Source organism: Diadema antillarum, unplaced genomic scaffold (assembly GCF_040938485.1).
Source record: "Diadema antillarum isolate AM-2024a unplaced genomic scaffold, OU_Dant_1.0 seq00001280_RagTag, whole genome shotgun sequence".
In the NCBI taxonomy this organism is placed as follows: Eukaryota; Metazoa; Echinodermata; class Echinoidea; order Diadematoida; family Diadematidae; genus Diadema; species Diadema antillarum.
This window is the reverse complement of record NW_027272060.1, coordinates 1-25,643: the sequence shown is the minus strand read 5'-3', so window position 1 is coordinate 25,643 and position 25,643 is coordinate 1. Positions and strand designations below refer to the sequence as shown.

Sequence of the window (25,643 nt, the reverse complement as noted above, 5' to 3'; positions counted from 1 at the left end):
CAATGTTTGGTCAGACACTTCAAACAGTACCCAGCACTTAGTATCTCTTCCTAATCTGTAGGTGTTTCTCTCCCGGACTCCCTTCAAGCTGTTTCTCCCTTACCCCACTCCCTTCCCTTTCTCTCCCTCTTTTCCGCCCTCTCTCTTTATCCTCTTTGACATGTGTGTAAAACAGAAGTGCGTAACTACATCCCTTGGTTCTATCCACTGAACCAACCACTCACTGTGAGCTCTTTCCAAACATCAAGGAGATGTAGCTCCGGGCAAATATGAAACGTTTTGGCAGTGCAGTTGCTATCGGCAGACAGCGTGTCCCAGGGAAGCACTTCGAGTGCCCTAAACAATAGCGGGTGTGTCGCATTGTCTACCTGTCCTTTTTATGTAGCGAGTGAAAGGCCCCATTCAGTCGAGTGTTGGAAGCTCGAAAGCCTTTATGTGTTATTTCTCCGAGGCCTCGATTCTGTTGAGATTTGAGTGCCGTTCCTTTCATGTGCAGTGGCGACGGCGTGTGAAAAAAATTGTTCTGTGCACAGACGCGCTCGAGAGCAAAATGTCTTAGTGAGAGAAACACGAAGTCGATTCTGTCTGCTGGCTGTAAAGCAGGCTGCTGTCAAGTCACATTGTGCTCTCTAAAATCGCCTACTATATTCCAATTTCTCTCAATCTCTTGACGATGTTCTGTCATTAAGAAAAAAAAAAACTGTGATCAGCATTTAAGATAGAGAGAATAATAGGACCTATAGGGGGACATATTTTGTACCTTTAAACCCTCTTTTTATCATGTTTCAATTGTGGTAGGAATTTGTTGATTTGCTTTTACAGTTCAAACAACAAGCATTCATTTTTTTTCAGCTCCATCCGTAAAGCCTTTATGACTATCCAATGTATAAACAAGCATTTTTTTCCCGCGTGAAGTTTATAGTGTATATTCATAAGGTGCATAATGCCGACCTAATCCTATTACAAAATGTCAGGGAGTTTTTAATCAACGATTTTAATCAGTTAATTGATTTTTCTCGAAGCAAGAATTAGTCAGTTTGGGGTTCTGAATACATTTTTTTATGCGCTAACCTGCTGGATGCATGTACTCGTAGATCAAAAACACTGGTGATTCACCTGCCTAAGTCAAGAGTTGTTTACATGTTTGATACACTTGCATTTTGATGGAAATTATAAGTTAAATAAAACGAAATGTTTATGGGGACAAATTATATTCTTATTTGGCAGCCTATAGCAGAGAACATAATATGTGACGGAATATACATAATCCAGCATACACCAGGAACTTGCATAAAGAAATTACTAATGTTAAATTGCTAAAGTTAATATGAGATATAGAAGGTATGAGGGGGTAATTTTGCTCCCCAGGGAAAACCTGCGTTCTGATTGGGTAGGGCGACAATGCCATACGATTCGAAAATGACCGTCCCCACCTGACTGTGGCATGCCTCATACTTCTTTGCACTCGAGTACAGAATAATGATGGGAGAATGCAACTGGTTAATAAGTAGTCAGAGACCCATGAGCTTAACCCATGCACGCCTTTTTATTCTGCGATGGCTGTTGACTGGAAACATTTTGCTTAGTGTATTATTTTGGTTGTTGTTTTTTTAAGGTGCGAAGTTCCCAATCTCTATCTTTCTCTCTCCATCTCTATCTATCCATACTCCAAATCTAAATAAGCCCGACACGCATACAAACACAAACACGCTAACACACACACACACACACACACACACACGTGTTATATGATTATAAAAAAAGAGAAATAGATGCATAGGCCTATCAATTGCCACTATGATACCCTCCTTCAAGATATATTCATATATAATACAGACACACTTGTATAAAAGTATTCAGTCAGATATATTTATTGTAGGGCCAAGACACAATATTTACTTTCTGAAACATAGACATCTGTCTTCACGTGAAGGGATGTTAAGCACATGTTCATAGTACACGCATTGCATAGTGCCTGCATGAACGGTGTACAAAGGTGTATTCACATGGGCGGCGCGTATGCTCTGATTGTTGGATATTGCATAGTCATGATCGTAGCTGACCTCGTAGAATCATTTCCATTGATTGTGTCGTCAATACCATGTACAGAGATCAACATGCTTGGAATGTTATAGGTGCAGGAAACGGAAATATAAAAAAACGGCGAAGCTATTTCTATATCTCCTCACATTCATGAGAGCAAGTGAATCGACCAAAACATGTCATTGTCATGATTGACAAGGTTAAGTTTTTCTTTGAGTAAAATACTTTATATACACACACATGATAACAATCATGGACATGTTTGTGTATCACACGTAAACTTGCACAGACACGTATACAGATGCAGACGCAAGACAAACATTCACACTAAGTGTATTAAAGACCACGTGGATGAGCTGTGTATGATGTTCATGCGAACTTTTTTTTTTCTCGTGGCAAGTTTGAAAAGAAAAGGATATGACTGATGATGTGTAAAAAGGGATATTCATGGATTCGAAAAGGAACGCAGATCAGAGGTGGAAAAGCAAAACGCCTGCTTCGGGGAACCTAACCTACATCTGAAGATCTGGGGGGCATTTCATGAAGCGTTTTGTCAGGTATTTCGTCTGACGAACTGTTAAAAGCTACAGAAATCCTTGCATCTCATTGGCTGAGAGCAAATTTGTCAGACAAAGTTGTCGGACAAAATGCTTCATAAAATGCCACCCAGAAGACGGCTTGGTGCCAGCGATTACGGATATATTCATCACACAGAAAAAAAAAGACTGCAAGGCAAAGTGAAAAGTTTTGCAGAAATGACTAATTTCTATCAACTGAGACATAAATTCTTCTTTAGCTAGTTTGCAATATTTGGGAAATTGTACATCGGTGAACTTATTCGTTGTTGTTTTTCCTCTTGTTTTTTAAACACGTGTCCTGAAATCAAGAGCAATTTTTTCATCTTTTACATCACTTTTTTTTCTTTGTGTGTCGGCAGTGTATTACATTTTCACTGCATGTATCTTCACATCGTGACTCATTTTAAGATATTGCCCAAGAAAAACTTTGTTACACATTTTTCAGCATTGGCTGATGATTTCTCTCTCTCCCTCTCCCTCTCTTGTTCTCTCTCCACAAATTCTAAGAAATTTCTCCTCCTGTGTTGTAGATTGCGGTTTCGTAGAGGCCGGACGGAGACATGCCAAGAGGGACACACTACTCGTCTTGGTAATCTATGAAGGGTTTCACAGTTTCACGTCTTGGTAAAGCTGTGAAGCTTTCACAGTTTCACGTCTTGGTAAAGCTGTGAAGCTTTCACAGTTTCACGTCTTGGTAAAGCTGTGAAGCCCCCATGGCGTTGCGTAATCGGGAGAAGATGTACCATACATGCGTGGTTTTGCGTATAAAAGGCGCCTTTCGATGTGTTCGCGTTTTTTTCTCGAGCTTGATGTAATTCCATGGCATTCATATCGAAGACTGCGAGATTTGGGGTAAACGCAATCGTTGTCCTTGTATTTTAATCGACAATTATTCACGCCAATGGGCCCGTCAGTGTAAGCACTTGTCGATCATCCTTATAAACATGACATTATTTTCTGATATTAATTAAGGAAAAGTTTTTTGAGTATCTTTATGACTCTTGTTTTGCATTCATGTTATGTTGACAAAGCTGCAATTCAAGTGCCCCTTCCCCATAATCCAAACGCATTTATGATAACTTATTGGTCCTTGGCATATTCAAGTCAGGAAATACGTTTTACCAGCTTGATGATATCTTTATTATCTCCAACGTCACGTCAGTGTTGCTGCACATTGTCAAAGGAATGCAATTCATCAGTCTACTTCCATGTGCGATCGGATGGAAATTAGATATAAAGTTGAACGCAAACTGGAAACACTGTTAGGTTTTTATCTGTCTCATCTTTATATCTCCGAACTGCACTACCGATTAGAGATGAAATTAAAGGGTCCAGTTACATATCTTAATTACTTGTGACAATTATGACGTAACCGCATAGGTCATAATGTAATACATGCAGTTTAATTATTCACAGCCGGAGCTTGGCTCCTTTCGTGTGTGTTTTTTTCCGTGTTGTTTTTCCTTCTCTTCATCTTCCTCTTTTTCTCATTCTCTAAATCATTGTAATATAACTTTTTAAATCTTTCAAAAGTGTTCTCAACAAGCACTTTTCATTTTTTTTTATCATTGTCTCTCATTTTATGAACCTCAGCACAACAGAGCTGATTCTTAATGCTCGTCTGTTTGCTTTGGATGTTGCTTTTGTTTTGCACAGTGGTATTTATCATGTCCTGTGCAGTGTCTAATATATATCGTCGTGTTGCATTTGAATGTGGAATAGAACAAATCTTAAATGAAAAGAAAACTTATGAGACAGACATGTGAAACCAACAAAATATATCATTTCATTGATAAGGATCATATTTTAGTAATGTTTTTAAAATGTTAATATATATATATATATATATATATATATATGTTTACATGTGTGTGTGTGTGTGTGTGTGTGTGTGTGTGTGTGTGTGTGTGTGTGTAGAATGTACGTATTGGCTCCAATATAACGAAGAATCAAGAAATAAACTGGTAATGCATTTTTTTTTACCAAAAAAGAATGAGTTTATTCGACTCGAATTTTCGGTGGCCTCCATCTTTTTCAGGAGTCTCGACAATGACGGTACCAAAACACAAATTGAACAAATTTTGGTATACCGTCATTGTCGATTCCTGAAGAAGGTGGAGGCCATCGAAAATTTGAGTCGAATAAACTCATTCTTTTTTGACAAAAAAACAAATGCATTACCAGTTTATTTGTTGATTTTTCGTGTTATATATATATATGGAATACTGGTATTTTGTGGGGGGCTGACATAATTCCATATCTGATACAATTTAATATCACATACACATAACAGTGGAAATTCATTTTGTTTCACCGTTATTTCTTTCATAAAATTATATGCATGTTTAATGTGTACGTCTACACTGTATGTATGTATATTGCCACATGTGTATTTAGTTTTAAAATCGATAGTGCGATCCTTGATAGTAATGTAATATGTTGTAATATTTCATTTATTTTTATATGTATGGCAATATTAGTATACGGACTTACTGTTATACTCCTTTTTATTTGCAATAAACCAAAATTGATCTAACTAGATTGAAATATGCTGGCTTTTTTACCGGCGATTTGAAAAAGAAAATAGAACAAAAAGAGAGAGAAAACATGCTTGGTGCTGCGACGAATTAGTTTTACACTCAACTGCATGCCGAGTCACTTAAAAAAAAAAGGAAAAAAAACTGCTTCACAATGGAATCAATAAAATCAATAAAGAGTTAATACAAATATATGGGTAGAGAGAGAGAAAGGAGAGACAGAGAAAGAGACAGAGAGAGAGAGAGCAAGCTTGAGACGAAGCTTAAGCTTTCCTTTTCTTTTTCTTTTTAAACAACTGGCCTCGGGAAGGGAAAATCCCTTAACGATTGAGGTGAGTCGCTCTTAGGTGGAGCAACTAACATTTTTCTTTTCAATCATCTTTTGTTTGCTGACCACAGTAACATGTGTGTCTTACAAATTGCATGATTTCTATAGTACGCTCTGTATACAAAATTATTTCGACCACTATTCTGGCATACTCTTGATTGTTGAAGTGTTTGAGTATATTTACATTACGGATATGCCAGAAGCCCTATTCTTGTACCCTTGATTATTTAAGTGACAATGTTTTGAGTATATCTACATTACGGATATTCCAGAAGCCACAATATCTGTAGTTAGATCCGTTTCAAACAACCCGGAACTCACATTTTCCAGTCCCGGCTGTACAGAAAATCTCTTCGAACATCGATAGCGTTTGTCAAACAACGCCGCGAGATCGTTTTTTACACTATTCCGTGTGTCGTTATCCGTAAGTTCAACCTTCTTCTTAACAAATATTTACGAGTGATACAGGAATAGGTAACTCTCATCATTCCATGCAACAAGAGATATACCAAATACCTCAATATTAAAGGTTCAAGAATCCCATCGTCTTTCGATGAGCAAAGAGATTGCTAGTATTAAAGGCACGCTATAAAAGATGATTCTGCATTAACTAACCCTGATTCAAATTTTCATTGTATGTCCTCCTAATTTCCAAACAGTATAATAACATATAAATGAATCTCATCATACTTTGAAACAAAAAAGCAGAGTAAAACGCGTTATGAAATCCTTCATTCTTGTTGTAACAGCGTTTAGATCCACACATACGGTAGTTGAAACAAAATGTTGTTATCCTGCATAATATGGGGAGGGGGATTTGCAATAACTAAAAGTAGAAATAGATGAAATCATTCAAGTTATCAAGTCATGAATATAAAAGAGATACTGTACCATGAATACGCCGAAGAAAGAAATGTTGGGATATTAAGAAAAAGGTCGCACTTAATTACCAATCACGGATACATGATTATGAAGATATTCTATAAAGGACAAAATCTAAATAAACATGTTGTACTTCATAATGAATGAGTTGTCATATAGTACATTGTATATCCATCACGATGAATATTGCATTGAAAACAATATAGGTGGTGTCAGTGGCATCAGATTAAGTTTGTACTCGATTTACGGGGTAACACACACATACAAACATATATATACTGTTAGGTAGGTCTATATACATGTATAAATAATAACTTCATTTTTAAACCGGAAAATTTTACAACAAATAAAAGAACATAGACATGCTAATTGCAGATTAACGACCTTTTAATGGGCTCAGTCCTAGGACGTTGACAAGGCAGGGGCTTCCAAATTGGAGGTCTTTATGATAAAATGTAAACAGTGACAAGTGTTTTCACAAAATTGTGAAATAGCACACACACACACACACACACACACACACACAAAAGGTGTGTCTCTACATCTTGAGACGCAGCTCGTATATAGAGACACAAAGTAATTCTCAAAACACTTTAACAATCATAGGGCAATGAGGACGTGTATATGTATCAAATATCTACAAGCAACAATTTGATAAAATAAGTGAATCTTCACTTTGAGGAATTTTACAGGCTTATATAGGATACTATAATTAATGCTTAATCAAGTAATGATATGGGCCAGGGTGAACGGGATCGTGATATCAAGTCCTTCCCTCAGGCAGAGCTATAAGTCCTCGTAAGTAAAGGGTCCACTACTAGCTGGGGATGGCTTTACAAACTGGAATGGGCGTCTATATTTGGGGAAATACGACAGTCAGCTATGTATGAGAGCAGCTGCTATACGAAACATGTCTCAACCGGCCGATATCATATCATAACTCTATGTTTACCACTTCAATTGTCTCACTATGGGGCATTTCAAACACTTAATTTACTTTAGCTTCTGTATAGTATTTTCACTTTTGTTGTTTTCATTTCGTGTGAAAATACAACGGATTAAATAAAAAGTAAATTAATATGTTTGTAAAGATAATGCTAATTCACAATTTAGAGACACTGTAGCTGGTATATGCCACAAGGCTCAAAGCTTGGACCACTTCCTGTGAAAATATAACGGAAAAAATAAAAAACAAATTAATATGTTTGTAAAGATAATGTTAATTCACAATTTAGAGATATATTAGTTGGTATATTCCACAAGGCTCAAAGCTTGGACCACTATAATGTGTATCAAGGATTTGCAATTATGCAAGTGTTATTCTGTCATTTTGTTATATCTGTTACTTTATTTGCTGATGACACCAGCCTGTTTTACCTAGAAAAGATGTTGCAGTGATTAATCAGCTTCTAAATACTAAACTGGAAGGGCGCAATTATGTTTTTAAGGCACCAAACTACAGATAAATTATACAAAGACATATTACACGATTTTTTTTTGTTATAGAAATGTAAATATTGATAAAATTCAATAAGCATTACAAATAATGACATTGAGACTGGAAGAGATAAAAGTATTACATTTTTGTGTTATCGATGAATACTTAAGTTAGAAAGATCATATCAATTATATTTTTTCAATATCAAGAATAATGAGAGTATACTGAATCAACTAAAATATATAGGTCCTATTATCACTGAAAATTTCAGCAAATCTGTAAAATAGTATGATTTGATCACAATTATCATGTTATTGTAATATTGTATGGGGTAAACGTGCAATATATATTGCAGAAACTTTTTAAACTTCAAAAACTTACATTGTGCAAAAAAAAAAACTTAATTATTATGGTATTAGAGGTTTTCCATTAAAGTGGTACCGAAGTTATTTGAATAGTAGGACACAATTTTTTTTATACATTACATAAAGATATTTTATGTGATTTTTACGGAGTGAGCAGGGTTCTACATCAGGGAAATTGCTATTTTTTATGTTTATCAGTGACATTATGTAATATTGCACGTGTGGATGAATTAATTTTATATGCTGATGATTCTACTTTGACGTTTTATTTTGATTGAAATGTGTTGATAAAAATTTTGAATGAGTTATTCAAATTGCCAAGTGGTTTCGTGATAATTGATTGTAAATACTGAAAATCAACTTATATTATGTACTCTTCTGACAGTAAAAGAACAAGATTTCAGAATTCGAATTTTGTGATGCAAAAATGAATGATGTAAAATTGTCTCGAGTAGAATGTACACAATTGGTGGTGGTGATCCTCAAGGATGTTTGCTCGGCCCATTGCTTTTCATAATTCACATTGATGAATTTCATTTGGTCCTCATATATACACTGTCATTCATATCACTTGTGGATGACTTCAATCTTTTTACGCTTACCCTGACGCTAGTATTTTGATAAGAACAGTGAATAATGAACTACAGAAAGTTTCACTACGGATTTGCGCAAATAAAATTGTCATTGGAAATTGAGAGCAACTATTTAGATAGACTTCCAGGAATATTGCATTTGATAATACTCCATTATTAGATGACGTTACGTCCATAAAATTTTAGGTGTTTGTGTCGAAAATGAAACTTTGTGGAAGTGTTAATATTATTTGAGGGGTTGATATAGATAGGCGTAATAGATAGGTTGACATATTTTCTTCCTTCAGGTGCATTAATGACACTTTATTCAAGTTTAGTGCATGTACTATGTCTTACCATATTTGAATTATGGAATCCTTGCTTAGGGTAATACATATCAGACATTGACAAAAAACCTCTTTGTTTTATGTGCCGACTTCTGTGTATTATAAGTAGTGTTGTTTTGTAACCATATTTTCGTGGTTATACACACGGCTAATAATGGACAGTGTCCGTGCAAGAATATTATAAATATTCTGTGTTTATATGTTCTTGTACTTTTATCTTTATTTTCATGGTACACACGGCTTAATGGTCAGTGTCCGTGCAATAATATTACAATGTTATTCTGCGTTTATATGTTCTTATACTTTTTTATCATTGAGCATCAAATATACATATATATCTCAATTTGTTTCATTCAACATATTTACATAAAATTAGATGAATGTTACTTGCATAGTTGGCTTTATTTTGTTCTCTCGAGTGATCATATGCCCACTTTTTCCATTGCTTCATTATTTCTTCTTTTCTATTGTAAAGTGTGCGTTGTTTTCCACATAGGCCTACATAATTATCTGTATACACAATTACAGATTATTATTACATCATTATATTATTTTTATAGAGTATTATATTTCAGGATCTGTCAAATTGCACAGTTTCATGGAATGATACATGTATACTTTTATATATCAGTTTTGTTGATGATAATGGATATATATTGAATTTAACTGAAAAGCTGGTGGCAAGGTCAAAATCCGTACCTTCCTGAGGTCTTTCCCAATGAAAATGTCGGAAACATCTCAAAATATTCACAGCAAAGGCTGTCTTGTCTCAAATAGACTTCATAGTAGTCTGCCAAAAGCTTTGGATGAACGCGAATTTTTGGATGCCATATAGATCATTTCTCACACATATCTGGTAAACAGATAACAAAAGCAGATGGATGGCAAGAAGAAAGTTCATAGGGTTCCGGCAGACCTCCGAACACCAAGGGTAATCTTGCACTATACCCGCAACAGAGAAGACCAGCCCGGTACATTCTTCCTGGACCGGAAATTGTAGATTCTGACTCACATTCTTCTTTAGAGATCATTTCTATAGAGGGTTAGATACTGTAGTAAATGATCTTGACAAAGATGGCAGAATGCAGAGTGTCAACAGTGAATTACACGACCATGAAAATCAACTCCCTCCTACACTAGAGTACACAGATATCACATAAGTTGAATTTTTATGTATTTGATGAAAAGGATCTAACATGTGTGCAATTGAATATTGTTAGTTTGATAAAAATATTGATGAGTTAGGAAGTTTTCTGATTAAGAATGGTGTTCATATATGCACTCTGAATGAGACTAGGCTTGACAAAGACATTAATGATTGTAAAATAAAAATATCAGATTATTCAATTATAAGAAAAGACTGGAATCGTAATGGAGCCGGTGTTGTTACATATACATACATACGTACAAGACATAAGTTATAAAGTATTAATGTGTTTTTTTTTTTTGATTTAGTGGCTATTTTGATATCAATTGAAGTGAACGAATCACAGCCGATTCTTTTCTTGAATTGTACATACTCAAAATACATTTGTTTACAATGGGTCTAGATTTTGGAATAGCCTAGATAACCGCTTAAAAGATTCTTTTACATTTTAATCATCAAATTTAGATATATATGAAAATATTGGTTCTCTGCGTACATTAGCTATCAATTTCTTTATGTGTCAATTTTTGCACCTTCACCTGTCCTGACGATGGAGTGGCGCGTTCACAGACCGCTCGCCTATTTCTCTGCTCCCCCTCCTCCTCTTCCTCTCTTCTCTTCGTCCCTGGTTATGTTGTAATATGATTTTGTTTTTATTTCTTGTTACAATGTTGGTCTTTTCTTCATGCATGCATTTCTTTTCTTTCTTTCTTTTTTGTTTTGCGTGCCAACTTCTGTGTACTATAAGTAGTGTAGTTTTGTCACCATATTTTCGTGGTTATACACACGGCTTAATGGACAGTGTCCGTAAAAGAATAAGTCATCATCATGTTGTGCTGTGTTTATGTTCTTCTACTCTATCTTTATTTCCGTTCAGTACACACGGCTTAATGGTCAGTGTCCGTACAATAATATTATAACGTTATTCTGTGTTTATATGTTCTTGTACTTTTTATCTTTTAGCATCAAAATATCTCAAATTCTTTAATGCAACATATTTACATAAAATCAGATGTTTATGCTATTTGCATAGTTGGTTTTATTGTTTTGTTCTCTCGAGTGATAGTATACCCACTTTTTTTCCATTGCTTCATTATTTCTTCTTTTCTATTGTAAAGTGTGCGATGTTTTCCACATAGGACTATAAAATCATCTGTATATATATAATTACAGATTGTTATTATATTGTTATATTATTGTTATAGAGTATTACATTTCAGGATCTGTCAAATTGCTCAGTTTCATGAAATGATACATGTATACTGTATACTTTTATATATCATTTTTGTTGATGATAATGGAAATAAATTGAATTGAACTAAAAGGCTGGTGGCATGGTCAAAACCTGCACCTTACAAAGGTCTTTCCAACTGAAAATGTCGGAAACATCTCAAAATATTCCCAGAAAAGACTGTCTGGTCTCAAAGAGACTGACTAGGCCAAAAGTTTTGGATGAACGCGAATTTTTGGATGCCATGTAAATCATTTCTCACACATATCTGGTAAACAGATAACATTTGCCAGAGCGCATGGTAAGAAAAAGGTCCACAGGGTCCCGGCAGACCTCCGAATACCAAGGGTAATCTTACACTACCCGCAACAGAGAACACCAGCCCGGTACATTAATTTCTTCCCGGACCGGAAATTGTAGATTCTGACTCAGATTCTTCTCTGGAGGTCATTTCTATCCAGGGGGTGAGATACCGTGGTAAATGATCATGACAAAACTGGCAGAATCTAAACAGGTCTCAACCGGTCGATGTTGTGATGTTATATTAGCTCTCACCGAAAGGGCAACATTTTCTCCACCCAACAGCAAGCTGCGAAACCATCATTGGCATCAAGACTAAGGTTAAAAGAAGGGCACATCATGCATTTGACCGACAAGTCTGTCTAATTCCGCGAAAAACTTCTCATATAATAATGACATTTGCTGGGTCAGTTTTTCAAAAGCGAAAAACTGACCCAGCAAATGTCATTATTATAAATGTGAAGTTTTTCGTGGAATTAGACAGATTTGTCGGTCAAATCATGCATATGGACATGGCATAATCTTCATGTAAAAACCGCATGGGGTTTCTCCACCATGGCTAAAACTGTAGTCGCATCGCGGCGGGCCCGCGGGGAGCTCGAGTGCGCGCGTTGCTGAGTTGTCGTCGAAAGTAGGCCCAAAAAGCTGTACGGTATCTTCAAGAAGACCCATCGAAAAAAGCGTCCATGCTTCCGAGCTTATTATAGCCAGTAATGATTCTAACCCTGCATGCCCCATGTGGCAATTTATGGAATTCATCCATCAAGTTGAAACCAAGGATGAATTGTGAATCATGGTCTGTCAACATAGGCCTACATCGTGGAGAGCATCTTTTTAGCCCTAATTATTTCGCATTGGATGCAGTGGCGGATCCGGGGGGGGGGGGGGGCGCACCGGGCGCGCCCATAAGTCTTTATTTGTTGTTAAAACATACGAAATAAAAAGAAAAATGTGAGATGAAACCCAGAGGTAGAACCAGAAATATTGTTTGCGCCCCCCCCCCCCCCCCTTCCCCATTTACGGAATTCCTGGATCCAGCCCTGGAATGTTCAATTGACAAATGCATTTCAGTGGCAATCAACATGTATAAGAATTACTTGAAACATTATAGGTTCCTACTTCAGGGGATCACAACGAGATGATTATGCTATCTCACTGAATTTAAAAATCAACATCCGAATGTCCTGTTGGGTACGATAATGACCACCATATCCAAGTGGAACCCCGAACTGGCTTATTCATAGTCCACCTCGTTGAACTCTCGCTTACAAGTTGTGTAATTTTTTTTCGTTTATTTGTTTCATTTTCCATCTGATAAGTTTAATATATAATATATTAATAATATGCCGCTGCATTTGCTAGTCCTGTACATCCAGGGTCCAGCTGTATCGATCAGGATGGATGTTCGCTTCACTTCAAGGCGGCATCACTTTACTGAGTAATGCACCCTGACAGAATAATGGTGATCTATATCACTTGGTCTAATCCTACTTCGTCCAGTCGCCATTACGGTCTCAAATCCACATGGTCTAATCCCGTTTCGTCTACAACCAGTCCATTTACCATTTATTCCACTTTTTATAATGATAATAATAATAGTGGCTACATGTATAGCGCACAGGTCCACCATTCGGTGCTCATGGCTCTTCAAAAGGACTCATTACCAGTTGGTCTACTTTCAGATGATGGGCTATGCCCATTTCGTCTAATAGGGCCTGATATCATACCCACAGCTTATTAGACAAAATGGGAAAAGGTCCAAGGAGAGAACAATGTAATTAGACCATCTGGCCATTATAGTAGGGCCTATTTAAATCGATATTTAGCCAAACTGGGCTTTAAACCAAGACACTACATGAGAATTGGACCACACGGGAGTTAGACAAATAAGTTTAGCCGTATAGTGGTGTTCGGCGAACTGGGAGGTATAGGCCTAGACCATCTGATAGTACTATAGGCCAAGGGGCAATACTGCCAAATTGCAATGAATTGTAAATAAATGAGGAGGGATATTTTACATGTATGAGTTGCTACTCTTCCACAAACAGGACTTCCGTTTTATGTCCTATTCAATGAACGGCGTTCTGCCTCTGTTACTCGCCGCGACGGTCTGATCACACACAACTTTGCCTATAGACTACGTGGGAATCGAACTCGGGTCCTTCGGATGTGGAGTGGAGGCAAGTGCGTTATATACCGACTAAGCCAATTATTAACCGCCCGTTCTTATATGTGAATGCTTTGTTTAGCGAACTTCGATTCGTTCTGCATCATCAGTATCGAGATATGGGCATGCCTATAATCAATATATATATTTAAAGGATTGTCAAAAAGGATCGCATGCAGATATACTTAATTTGTGATGCATGCATGGGTCAAGACCTTTTTTTTCATCACTCTGTGTGCGTGAGACATCTTACAGGCCGAGGAAAGGCATTTCTGCGAGGCCTTGAAGGACTGCAACAAAATAAAGTATAATAGGCCTATCAATTTTTTGACTTACGCGGCACAGCATAAAATTGAGAAGCCATACAAAAGGGAAGTTGTGCACCTTTTCTGCTCACGAAATCTGGGGTTTCCCTTTTCATGTCTCATTTCAGTGGCTGTATAGTAATTACGTAATAGTCATATGGTGACATACGAATAGGCAGGTCTTCAAAATGCATGGGCTCTAATTGGCTCGCACCGAGGTTGCTATTGAATGTACAGTGTAGTTACAATATTGTACTTCTTTCCCTTTAGGAATCAGCTGTATTAAAAGCCTCGCGTTTGATACATCACCGATTTCTAAAAATCCCTGATCAATGTTCCGGGGTGGTGGATAAATATCCTATGGTCGCATCCCGGGGGAATAGTGACGAGGTCATTATGCATCGTGCACCATCGGATAATGACAACAAACTCCATAACAAGCTCTTAACTATTAACGACGCATAATATCGGTTCATACTACATCATGTTGTTTGCGCGCTGACTCTCATTTCTGTTTGGATTTAACAATAAAGAGAATTCAAACCTTATGTATAATGAACCAACACACTAAATAAACAAAATGAGATGGCGTCTTTTGCAATGAATTAGAAGTCATCGTACATAAAATCCTAGCTATTTACCAAATATTTTGCAGAAACGAATTAAGTGACAATGAGTATGCCTATACTACACAAGATTACACGCGCAATTCTGAACCTTTCGCGTATCGTGTTATAAAAAGTAATTTATGTTTCGTTTGATTTCTGGAACTCCACAAGTTTCCATAATACTATAATGGATCCATAGATTTGATAATAATATGAACAAACGAGGTACCATAAACTCACCGTCCCTTTGATGATTTCTCCGAAGGCTGGAGCTCGATTTCGCCTATTCTTATTTCCCTGTTTGCCTGGGGAAAGAAAAAAAAATAGATAATAATAGTTAGCAAAGAATGATCAAATCAGAATGTCTGGAAAACTCACACTTCGAGTTCGTAATAGTATTTTTGTAATAAAATTGAACCTGTAGCGGTATATGGATGTAAAGTGGAACGAGACAAAAGCCGAACCATTACGCACACGACCGTGTCGTGAGGTGTATGTGCGTGTGTGTGTGCGAGTGGGGGAGGTAACTCTTACCGATAAAAATCGCCGGTGAATATTAACCACTTTGCATCACTAGAATCATGATTCAAAATTACTTGCTCTATTGTATACACTGTGTAGCCTATCAGGTAACAAGAGGAGATTTCTCTCCCACCCTCTCTCTCTGTCTCTCTCCCTCTCTCTCTCTCTCTCTCTCTCTCTCTCAAGATATTCAGTCTTAAAGCTTCTATTAAACATTAAGAAATTATATAGGCTACTGATGTTCAATGTTATCAGGGACCAAATATAATATTGTTCCACTTGCCTGCAGTATCCACAGGTTGGGTGTTGGCTTCTCAATGGGGACTGAAACCCACATGCATATGGATATAGAGTGAATGTAACATAATAGGACAATAGTTCGAGAAAATCGGACAATCCGTTCAAAAGTCATGATGTTTTAAAATTTTGGTGCCAACATCGCTGCATGGATGACAACAGTTCCTGCCATCAAACCGTCTCATCCAGCAGTGGCGGCCCCGAAACTTCAGAAACTGACACAATGTAACTTTTGAGATAATGTCCGATATTCACGATGTTCTGCTGAATGTCGCTGCACTCACCCAATCTAACAAATATAATTATTTTTTGCTTCATTCGTCTTGAAGAAATGCTAGACTTTCGGCAAACTAAAGTTATCACTTTGTATCCGTATGTGGGATACTGTAAGCACCTACCACCTTATTTATATGTTCTCCTACTACATTATAATCTATTATTATCAACACCTCACTGCATCAAATTCTTGGTCACACTGTATCAGGAATATGATATCGTTACTATGTATATGCGACATGAGCTGCTAACATGAAAGGAATACCCACTTCACCGAATTTTCACCGCTTTCTGACAATTTCTTATTTTCAGATGAAAGTTTTGAATGTCACGTCATAAACAGTCATGGACGGTGATACATCACTCCATTTGACGCATAATCGACCTTTGTTGTGAATTCCCTGCCTCATGGACCCTGAGTCAATTCGCAATGAAACAGCTGGCGCCGACGTCTGTCTCTCGAATTACCTTCTTTGACCTTCATTGGAACACCGCCAGGAGCCTTCTATTGACTACAAGTCCAAGAACGCGAATATCCGGCAGTAAAGAAAAAATAAAGTGTGGCATGTTTTTGGTAGAAGACTGACTACGATATATCACGTCTAAAGTATTGATCCTTTGCCACAGTATTATACGAAGGTTATACAGTAGTCGATTGGGACTTGTAACACATTATTGCCTTGCTGCACAGTGACAGTTTAACGGTATAGTGTTTCGTTGTCCATCTGACAGACCTTTCTCATCTCTTTTCCACTATTTTTATTTATTTAAAGGCGGTTCTAACTATAACATTTCAGTTAAAAACAAATGATGAAGAAAATAATAGCAGACACATCATATTAAGAATAATCAATTCCTGATTTATCAATCATGAGAAACTTGAAAGAGACGACCCAACTCTCACTAAAGACGAGAATGGGACGAGAAAATGCAACCACAATGATGCAGAGAAAAAAATATGCGGTGAAATGGAAAAATCATGACCCCATTTCACTCATCTCCGTCACTGCTCTGGACAAGATCCTTGAGTGTTTAAGCCAAGATGGTCATTCCGTATCCTAGCGACATCATCCGCTTCATTCTGATTCAATATTCACTCCTTTTTTTTTCTTTTCTATATCCAGGGAGGATGTATCACGCAGAAATGTACAGTAACTTTGTGTTTGCCTCAAATTATTGAGTATATAGACAAGTCACTCTCGTCCTCTCCGCCTCCATACCCTTCCTTCCTGTTTGGCGCGAATGGACTGTCCTCTCGTGTCTGCTCTTCTCTTGTCTACGCAGACGGTCACCCGCTGAGAAGCACAAGGATTCAAGGCCAAAAATCAGATTTTCAAGCGGACGTCGCGAAGGCTTTCTTGGAACAACTTCAACCAGGACGATGCAGGAGACAAGACCTTTGCTTCTTTGATATGATATGTCGGCCGACAGCCCGACATCACATTGACCGCTCACTATAGAATTAGATGTCATTTTCATGCCTACAAACCGTTTGTTTGTTTGTTTCTTTGTTTGTTTGTTTTTTTTTTTTTTTGGGGGGGGGGGATAGATTGTGGTCTTCACTCCCGCCCACTGTATTTCTTATGCTCAGTCAATGTCAGTGTCAGCTTCATACGACTATATAGATGATGTGAACCACAGCGACAAACTGAGTTTTTAAACAAGAGACCCGCGGGTCTAGCGCTCACCTGAGTATCGCAAGTTTACCTTTCACGCAGTCACTAATCTAAATTATTCACAGCTCTACTAAAATTTGACCAGGCATTCTCAAGTAGAAGATGAAAATGTACAATAAGGGCCCAAATTTTAAAGATTCCCTAATTTGGGGAGATTGGGGCCCCCTGGGGCCCCCTGGGTGGGGCATGGTGCCCATTTTGATAAATTGAGATCCTGACCCCCTAGGGATGCTACCTGCCAAGTTTGACGAAAATCCATCAAGAGGTTTTCAGGAAGAAGATGAAAATGAACAATTCAGGCCCCTATTTGGACCTTCCCAATCTCTCCCCCCCCCCCGCCCCCAAGAGGGGCACCCCTGGATCTGCTATGAACAAACTTGAAACTACAGTCATTAATGTACTCACTCATAGTATTATCTTAGCTCTATAACTTCTGATTCTAGATAAGATTTTAAAAGATTCCTTCATTTTGGTGAGTTTGGGCCCCCTGGGGCCCCCTGGGTGGGGCATGGTGCCCATTTTAACAAATTGAGTTCCTAACCCCCTAAGGATGCTACCTGCCAAGTTTGGTGAAAATGGGTCATGGGGTTCTCAAGAAGAAGATGAAAATGTACAATTTAGGCCCCATTAGGACCCCTCCCCACCCCCTCCCCACCCCCTCCCCTGGGTCCCAAGGGGGGCACCCCTGATTCTGCCATGAACAAACTTGAAACTACAGTCATCAATGTACCAACTCATAGTATTAACTTAGCTCTATCACTTCTGGTTCTAGAGAAGAAGATTTTTACAGATTCCTTAATTTTGGAGGGTTTGGGCCCCCCTGGGGGCCCCCTGGGTGGGGCATGGTGCCCATTTTAACAAATTGAGTTCCTAACCCCCTAGGGATGCTACCTGCCAAGTTTGATGAAAATCGGTTATGGGGTTTTCAAGAAGAAGATGAAAATGTAAAAAGTTTACGCACGACGGACGACGGACGACGCACGACGCACGACGCACGACGGACGCCGGACGAAGGGCGATCGCAATAGCTCACTTGAGCCTTTGGCTCAGGTGAGCTAAAAAGAGAATCATAAAGCCATTGAATGCATCAGAATATAGATATAATCACCGACTGGAAAATTGATGCCTTAAGGCCATTTTCTGCAACCGATATTGCAGGATGATAACCCTGATGATAATAATCGGAGACCGTGTGATTTGAATGGCATGAACTGTTGAACACATTCCAGTTGCACGACAGATGTGGGGGATGAACCTTTACAACAAATACGAAGAATCATGAAAGATTTTATGCTTCTGTGTTTGTACCCCCACAAGGATCTCTGTATGTAAAGATTGGAACACGCATTGTGAAAGACGTCACCCGAATCAGAAGTTTTACTGTCTAACGTTAGCTACGATGACAGCTTCTTAAAGATGTGTTGTCATTTACCGCCTACTCTGATTGTTGTTGTCGTTTTATTTTAAATCATGGATACGTATATCGTCAGGAGATGAGACAATGCAATTTAAGATGCGAAAGAGTGAAATGGCAAGATAATTTTCCCTGAAATAAACTGATTATAAGGAGGCTGAAGAGGATCAATCAGATACAGGTCAAACTGATATACGATATGAAGTATAACCCATTCCCCTCTCGATGATTAGGACCAACATTTTTAAAAAGCGTTTTTACGAATAAACCATAGGGTCCGATTAACACTCTTTCAAGATTTCACGGCAAGTTTAATCGATATCAATCATGTTATTCTCACAGGTTGCTGCTATACAAGGTTCACGTTTCATCGCAAAGAGCAGGGTGTCTAAACCGGTGAAGTGGTCCCACCCCACATCCAACTGGACCCCATGGAAGACCAGCTTAGTGTAGCTGAATATGGGCTATCCAGCCATCTTCACAGATGGACAATGAACAACAACAACAACAACAACAACGTTAACATAATAGTTATCCGTCAATAATGGCATTTCTTTGAAATCTAATGCGTTTTTATTAAATTGATAAAGTAATATCGTTTAATCATAAGGTTAATATTGTTTAGCCAATAGATATGTCAAGAGAGAGAGAGAGAGAGAGAGAGAGAGAGAGAGAAAAGGGGAAGGATGACAAAACAAGCATGCACATACATCGGCAGACAAGCACTGATGTCACAACCTTAAACAGAGGTCCGTCGAAAGGACTGACTTAGGAATAATACGCGCTTTACTTTATAGACTATAGTTCTGTATTAGTATAGTAGTATAGTGTAGCAGAAGAGCTGTAAATCGTCTCTTTGAAAACTTTTTTGCTTCTTTCTGGCGTTAATAATCACCCACTCCCTCGAGATTTATATACAGAATGAATAAGACCACTCAGTCATAGAGTCACTCGCTCATCTGCCTCGTATTATTATCATTCTTTTGAGGGAATGAGTAGAAAAAAAAATAACGGTTTGGGAGGAGCCGAAAGCGAATGTGATGTAAGATTTTTTTTAACAAGGGAGAGGGAGGTTAAGGGGGGACTTAATCTTTCAAAAAATTGAATTTGTTAATGATTCTGAGTGACACGTTTACTTATGTATAGTTCCTATATATACATGATACTTTATTGCTACTGTTCTGTTTTGAGACAGTTTTGAGACAGTACAAGCTGTCCAATTTGTCTCGCTGAAACTATACGTGTTACCTTTTGTTTAACAGTAGTAAACGAACATTGAAGGGGTTTTATCAAGAGAATTGAGTACTCACAACTTTATTTAAAAAATAAACCAAGGATGGCCGCGTGCAGATTAAAATCTCGAACCGCTCTCCCTTAGGCTATTGAAAGCTGCGGTAATCTGTTTGGAAGGCAGGGTTAGATGTATGGGCATTGAGTAGTTCCTTTGTCGTGGCGTCAAGAAAAGTTCTATTGATGGCAGTGACGTAACTCTCCAATTGCAACGGCGCTTTAATTCCTTCAGCTTGTAGGTTTCATTTCTCCTCGGGTGAGAAAGCTCATTGAAGCTGCGCCACCCTTAATCCAGGAACCTGATCGCTCAAGCTCGGGCACTTCAACCTGTTACAAGAGCTTCAGATACCTCGAGCCACGGAGGTTTCGTTTGTATAGCTCCATGCTCGAACCTAAAAGAGCACGTTGTGTCTACTTGATTCTAACCAGAATGTGGCACTGAACTTTGAAGATGAAAATAACTATTTTGTATGCCTACTTTGCAACATGATACCATGATAAAACCATGAGGACTGGTAATGAGAACAACCTTTGGGGTCCCAATATAGGCCCTTATTATAGTCATTGTATTAGAAAAAAACATTGATCCGTTGACAGTGCGCTCTTTAAAGAGATTGTATATAGTTTTGATTGAAACTAACTTCAGGTTTATAACATTTTTGGTGAGATGATGAGAAACCTTTTAATTATGAAATATGAAAAAGCATGCAATTCTAAGAAGACTTCAATGTTTATTTGATGAAAATTGGTTTTAAAATGGCCGAGATCCAAGACAGAGCGGTCCTAATAAAAGGTGGGACTCATGCACCTTTTATTACTATAGCTTCACTTTACTTAGTTTTTGGATGTCTCAGCCATTTCAAAACCAATTTTCATCAAATAAACTTTGAATTCCTCTTAGAATGGTATTGCTATCTACTATTTCATAAGTGGTTTTTTGGTATCTCGCAAAAAGTCAATAGCCCCATCCTATAATCTCCACCGATAATATACCATCCCTTTAACATCATCACTGTGAATAAAAATGTCATCTCTACAATCACTACATGTGGATGAAAGTATTTTTGTCTACGTTGATAATCTACTTATACAAAATATAAATCCGCAAATTCTGAACAATATTGATTCACTTTGCCGGCCTATTCTCCCGCCTTCTAAAACGATTAGAGAAAGTTTGATGCCTCCTGCTCTTCAGCCATTCAATCTACAGGTAATCGTAAATCCAGATCTTCAGCAAAAATCTCTACTCTTCTGTCAGTTTCACGCAATCTATTATTTCCACAACGAAGTTACTCGATTGTGTTAAGATATCATTACTGACACGCATGGGACAAAATGTCTTGGAGAAAATTTAAATGAGCCCGAAACGCCTGCAATGACTGCGTCTAATCAGGAAATGGGATCTAGTATAGTGTCATCGTTTATTCCTGAGACCACGCAGATGTCACGAGAAAAGGAAGGCGTTATCTTCAAGGCACTTTCCTTTTATTTATGAGGGAAAGGAAACATTTTTCGTTGTAGTTTATAGGATATTGACCATGGTATGTATACAATAACAAGGATGACAGTATTTCCAGACGTAAAATATGGGAGAAAACGAATTGCACAAAATCATCACAAATCTTTTTATAGGTCAACAGAACGATTTTGCGTGTGTGTTTTCTTTTCCATAAAATAACAATCATGGAGACAGCTCTATTTTCCTGTTGATCATCTTATTTGCTCTGTCCAGAAAGTAATCGGTAACATGTGCACGAGGGCGCCGAAATGATCATTGATTTCACTGTATCATGTGGTATAATGTTAAACAGCTGGCACTATTGTGAAATATTTTTGTGTCATTCCTCAAAACCGAACACAGGGGCGACGCAAAATGATGACGGTTTTACGTATCGTGACGCGTTAACGTGTAAAAAAAGCTGTTTTCAAAAAAAAAAAAACACAAAAAAACACAAAAAACCCTAATTGACACGCAAAATATCTCCTTTCATTATCTGCAATGTGAAATACACTTTAAAGGGAGGTGAAATGCGTGCTGATTTGAACAAGGACAAAAAAAAGTATGAGAGTAATTATCAACATATGCTTTCCACGAGCGGTGTGATAATGTGGTACAGAATTCGATGTTTTCATCTTCGCTGCATGCTTGTGATTCTTAGTTCTCTTCTCACTGCATTCAAACAGCCCCTCCTTGCACCCCCCCCCCCAAAAAAAAAACAAACAAACCAAAAAACCCACCAAGAATAACAACATTCCTCTTACTGCATGGGCAGAATCCTTTTCTATACCAAGGAGATAATTCACGTCCTATCATTACAGACACCTCGAATTACTGTAAGTATAATCCACTTTCGGAATCCCGGAAATTTGCACAGAATGTCGCACAGTCATGAGACACGCTATAAGTTTTCTCGTACTTCACATAACATAAACATAATTTGTTGTTGTTGTTTCTTGTAGTAATGTACCAGCGGAAGTATATGGCTGACTGACACGCAAGTCTCAGCCACAATGAGACAAGGGGTGATAGATAGCTGTTTGATTCGCAGTGGAATAATTATCTAAAGATTAAAGTAGGCGTAATGTGGCGTACAATGAATACAAACAATGAAACAGACTTCAATCGTCACGTTCAAGGACCAGGACCAGGTCCGCGGGACTACCTTGCAGGAACACGTTACAAAATGCTTCTATAGACAATTTCGAACCATTGTGGTCAATAATGTCGAAGATAATTGTACTGGTATGAGTCCAAACGTTTGATATTTTTGACATGTCAAATCTTGCATATCTTTCGATGCTTCAATATGATATATAATTATGATATATGATGATATCATGATGGTTAGCAGTCACCGCCGTGCTCGTTACTCTTAATCATAGAATAACCGGGTATAGTATAAGAGAGGCCACTTTTGTACCGGTCGTTTTCTAGGTCCTTCCTTTCTTTGTGTTATGAATTCGATGCGATGTGGTTTTTATATTTACACACTGAGATTAAGGTCTACATCTTTATCTTATTTAGTTCTTGACACAGACAAAACTGAATATCGAGGTTTGTGAATGTTAATGAATACAACCTTTTTTACTCTATTTCAACAAGATTTATGTTTCACACTGTATGCTGCATACTGTGATTTTGATAGTAGGCCTGGCATAACAAGTATGATAAGCATAACAAACACAAGTATGAGATGCATAGAAAAAGAGCAACCTTGACGTTTCACTCTCAATAGAGCATGTCATGATTAACCTGTCTGTTCTATATCTCACCAGGATATGAACGGTGTATGACTTGGTTCCTCTTTGAATTCCTCATATTATTGTACATAATCTACATGTATACGTTTTATCTCCGACCATTGCATAGACAAATTTGCATAGATATAATTATATCACACGACAGATAACATAAAGAATTCAAAGGCATTTCATTGCTTCTCGTTGTTGTTGTTGTTGTTGTTTATACATCAGGATGCATGCACAGAGAGATGCATTTCAGGTACACCCGATTAACATTAAAGCTTGGGCTTGGGGCTTCTCTAACAGCTTCCACCATGGTAGGCCCTAAATATTCAATTAAGAGTAGTAGTTGTTGTTGTTGTTTTATAGAAAGAAAGAAGAGAGAGAAAAATGAGAGAGAAAAAATGAGAGAGAAAAGAGAGAGAGAAAGAGAGAGAAATGAAGAGTAGGCGCGAAGATGACCAATACAGCCTATAATGAGTAGAGGCATTTTATCAAAGCAACATCGCGACTTTTCAATGCTATACGTTCTTTTGGTGTGTACTGGGATACACGAAGGAAATGTTTCTTTCGAATACGGTGGTGGAGGGCTACATCAATGATCGATGTCCAACGGCTAGACCTTTCTACAACCTCTCCTGTTTATAATGTTGTATATTATGCTAAAGATAAATAAGCAAATGCTCAACGAGAGGTAAACATAGTTATAAGTGGTGGCATGCATGATAAAAAAACAGCGGGATGGATGGATGAGAGAAGGGCATATCTTACCGGCCGCTGAATCTTCATCTTCCATCGACGAGTCTTCTGGCTCGAGGATGAGCGGCCGCCGAGCGGTTCTCGGCGTCCCTTCCGTATTCTTGGCCGATAAGAAGGCGGCGTAAGCGAGGAGGACGAGGGCAGCGAGAGTGCAGGCAAACGTGACTCTGCAGCGGAGTCGGCAACGGGGAAATCGAACTAGCCTGATTACCCTCATACCGGGCCGATGTCATTCACGAGTTGGAAGAAGCTGTTGCCGTCGTCATGAGAGTTGCTGACAACAGGATGCAAACCGACGAGCAATAATCTAGGTTACTATGTTTTCAGGTTCACAATTTTGTGTCACATATTAGCCTTGCAGTATATCGCATGTTGTGACATAGTCTGTTGTTTATTTTTATTGTTTTTGCTATGAGCTTATAGAAGACGCGGAATCGATGAATTTTCTGGCTAAAATTGCTTTTCTCTGTAAATCTCCTAGAAACGCTGCTATGCATTCAGCTACTCCCATCTGCCATGCACGCGCTGATAGTGTCGACCAAACTCCTCCAGTGCAAATAATCATCACACAACAAATCTCTGCAAATCTTTCGCTTCGAATCAGACTTACAAGCGAGTATGACAAGATACTTTTTAGTATGTTGGTTCCAACTCGTGTAGAAAACACAAAACAAGGAAGGCAGCTCGGGACGAACAATGTTCCGCGCCGTTACAAAGCGATGCTCATGAGTGCAGCTCCATACGCCCGGGGAACGACTTGTTCGCGAGCAGTGATCTAATGGGGGAAGTGAAACAGACAGACAATGGGGTCGCTACTTTATCTATACTTGTTTGAAAGGCGCGTGTCGTCTAAGAGCATTCAACTGCAACTGTGTTCCAGCGCAGGTAAAAAAGAAATGACAAGTTTTTGGTAAATATGTTCATCGATCTCGATGCCATTGTTCCGCGCCGAGGAAGGCTCTGGGATAACCCGGGGAAGATCGATGCTCTTCAATGTGCGGTACACATCCACTTGAGCTGTCTAAATAGGATCCCCGAGAGAAAATTTAAATAAGACGCACCTCGCCGTGCTGGGCGACAAGCACGTGAAGAACCCTAACGACCCCCACGGAGTTTCTCCACTCCTCGCGAGTCGAGAATGCTTCAAATTCTCACTGACGAAAGATGCAGATTTAACGAAATCGGCTTTCCTTCAGCCGATTGAATTGCGTCCACAAATACGTTTGTTTCTAAAGGTGGTGTCAATCACATTTTTTTAACACTGGCCATCGCGCTGTTATAAGTAGACGAGCACAATACTACCGAGCAGCAATATTAC

At 38.3% G+C, this 25,643-nt stretch overlaps 1 protein-coding gene across 1 annotated transcript in view; it reads right to left on the bottom strand.

Annotated features, from left to right (window-relative positions):
- The window catches only part of LOC139745633 (uronyl 2-sulfotransferase-like), a 36,119-nt gene extending 10,926 nt beyond the window's left edge, over positions 1–25,193 (bottom strand). Inside the window, exons 1-2 of the mRNA XM_071656032.1 lie at positions 24,338–25,193; positions 15,089–15,153 (exon numbers count right to left, since the gene is read on the bottom strand). Of these exons, the coding sequence (XP_071512133.1) occupies positions 15,089–15,153; positions 24,338–24,542 (270 nt within the window). The 5' untranslated portion in view covers positions 24,543–25,193. The remainder of the gene's footprint in view (positions 1–15,088; positions 15,154–24,337) is intronic.
- Positions 25,194–25,643: the final 450 nt, after the last annotated feature.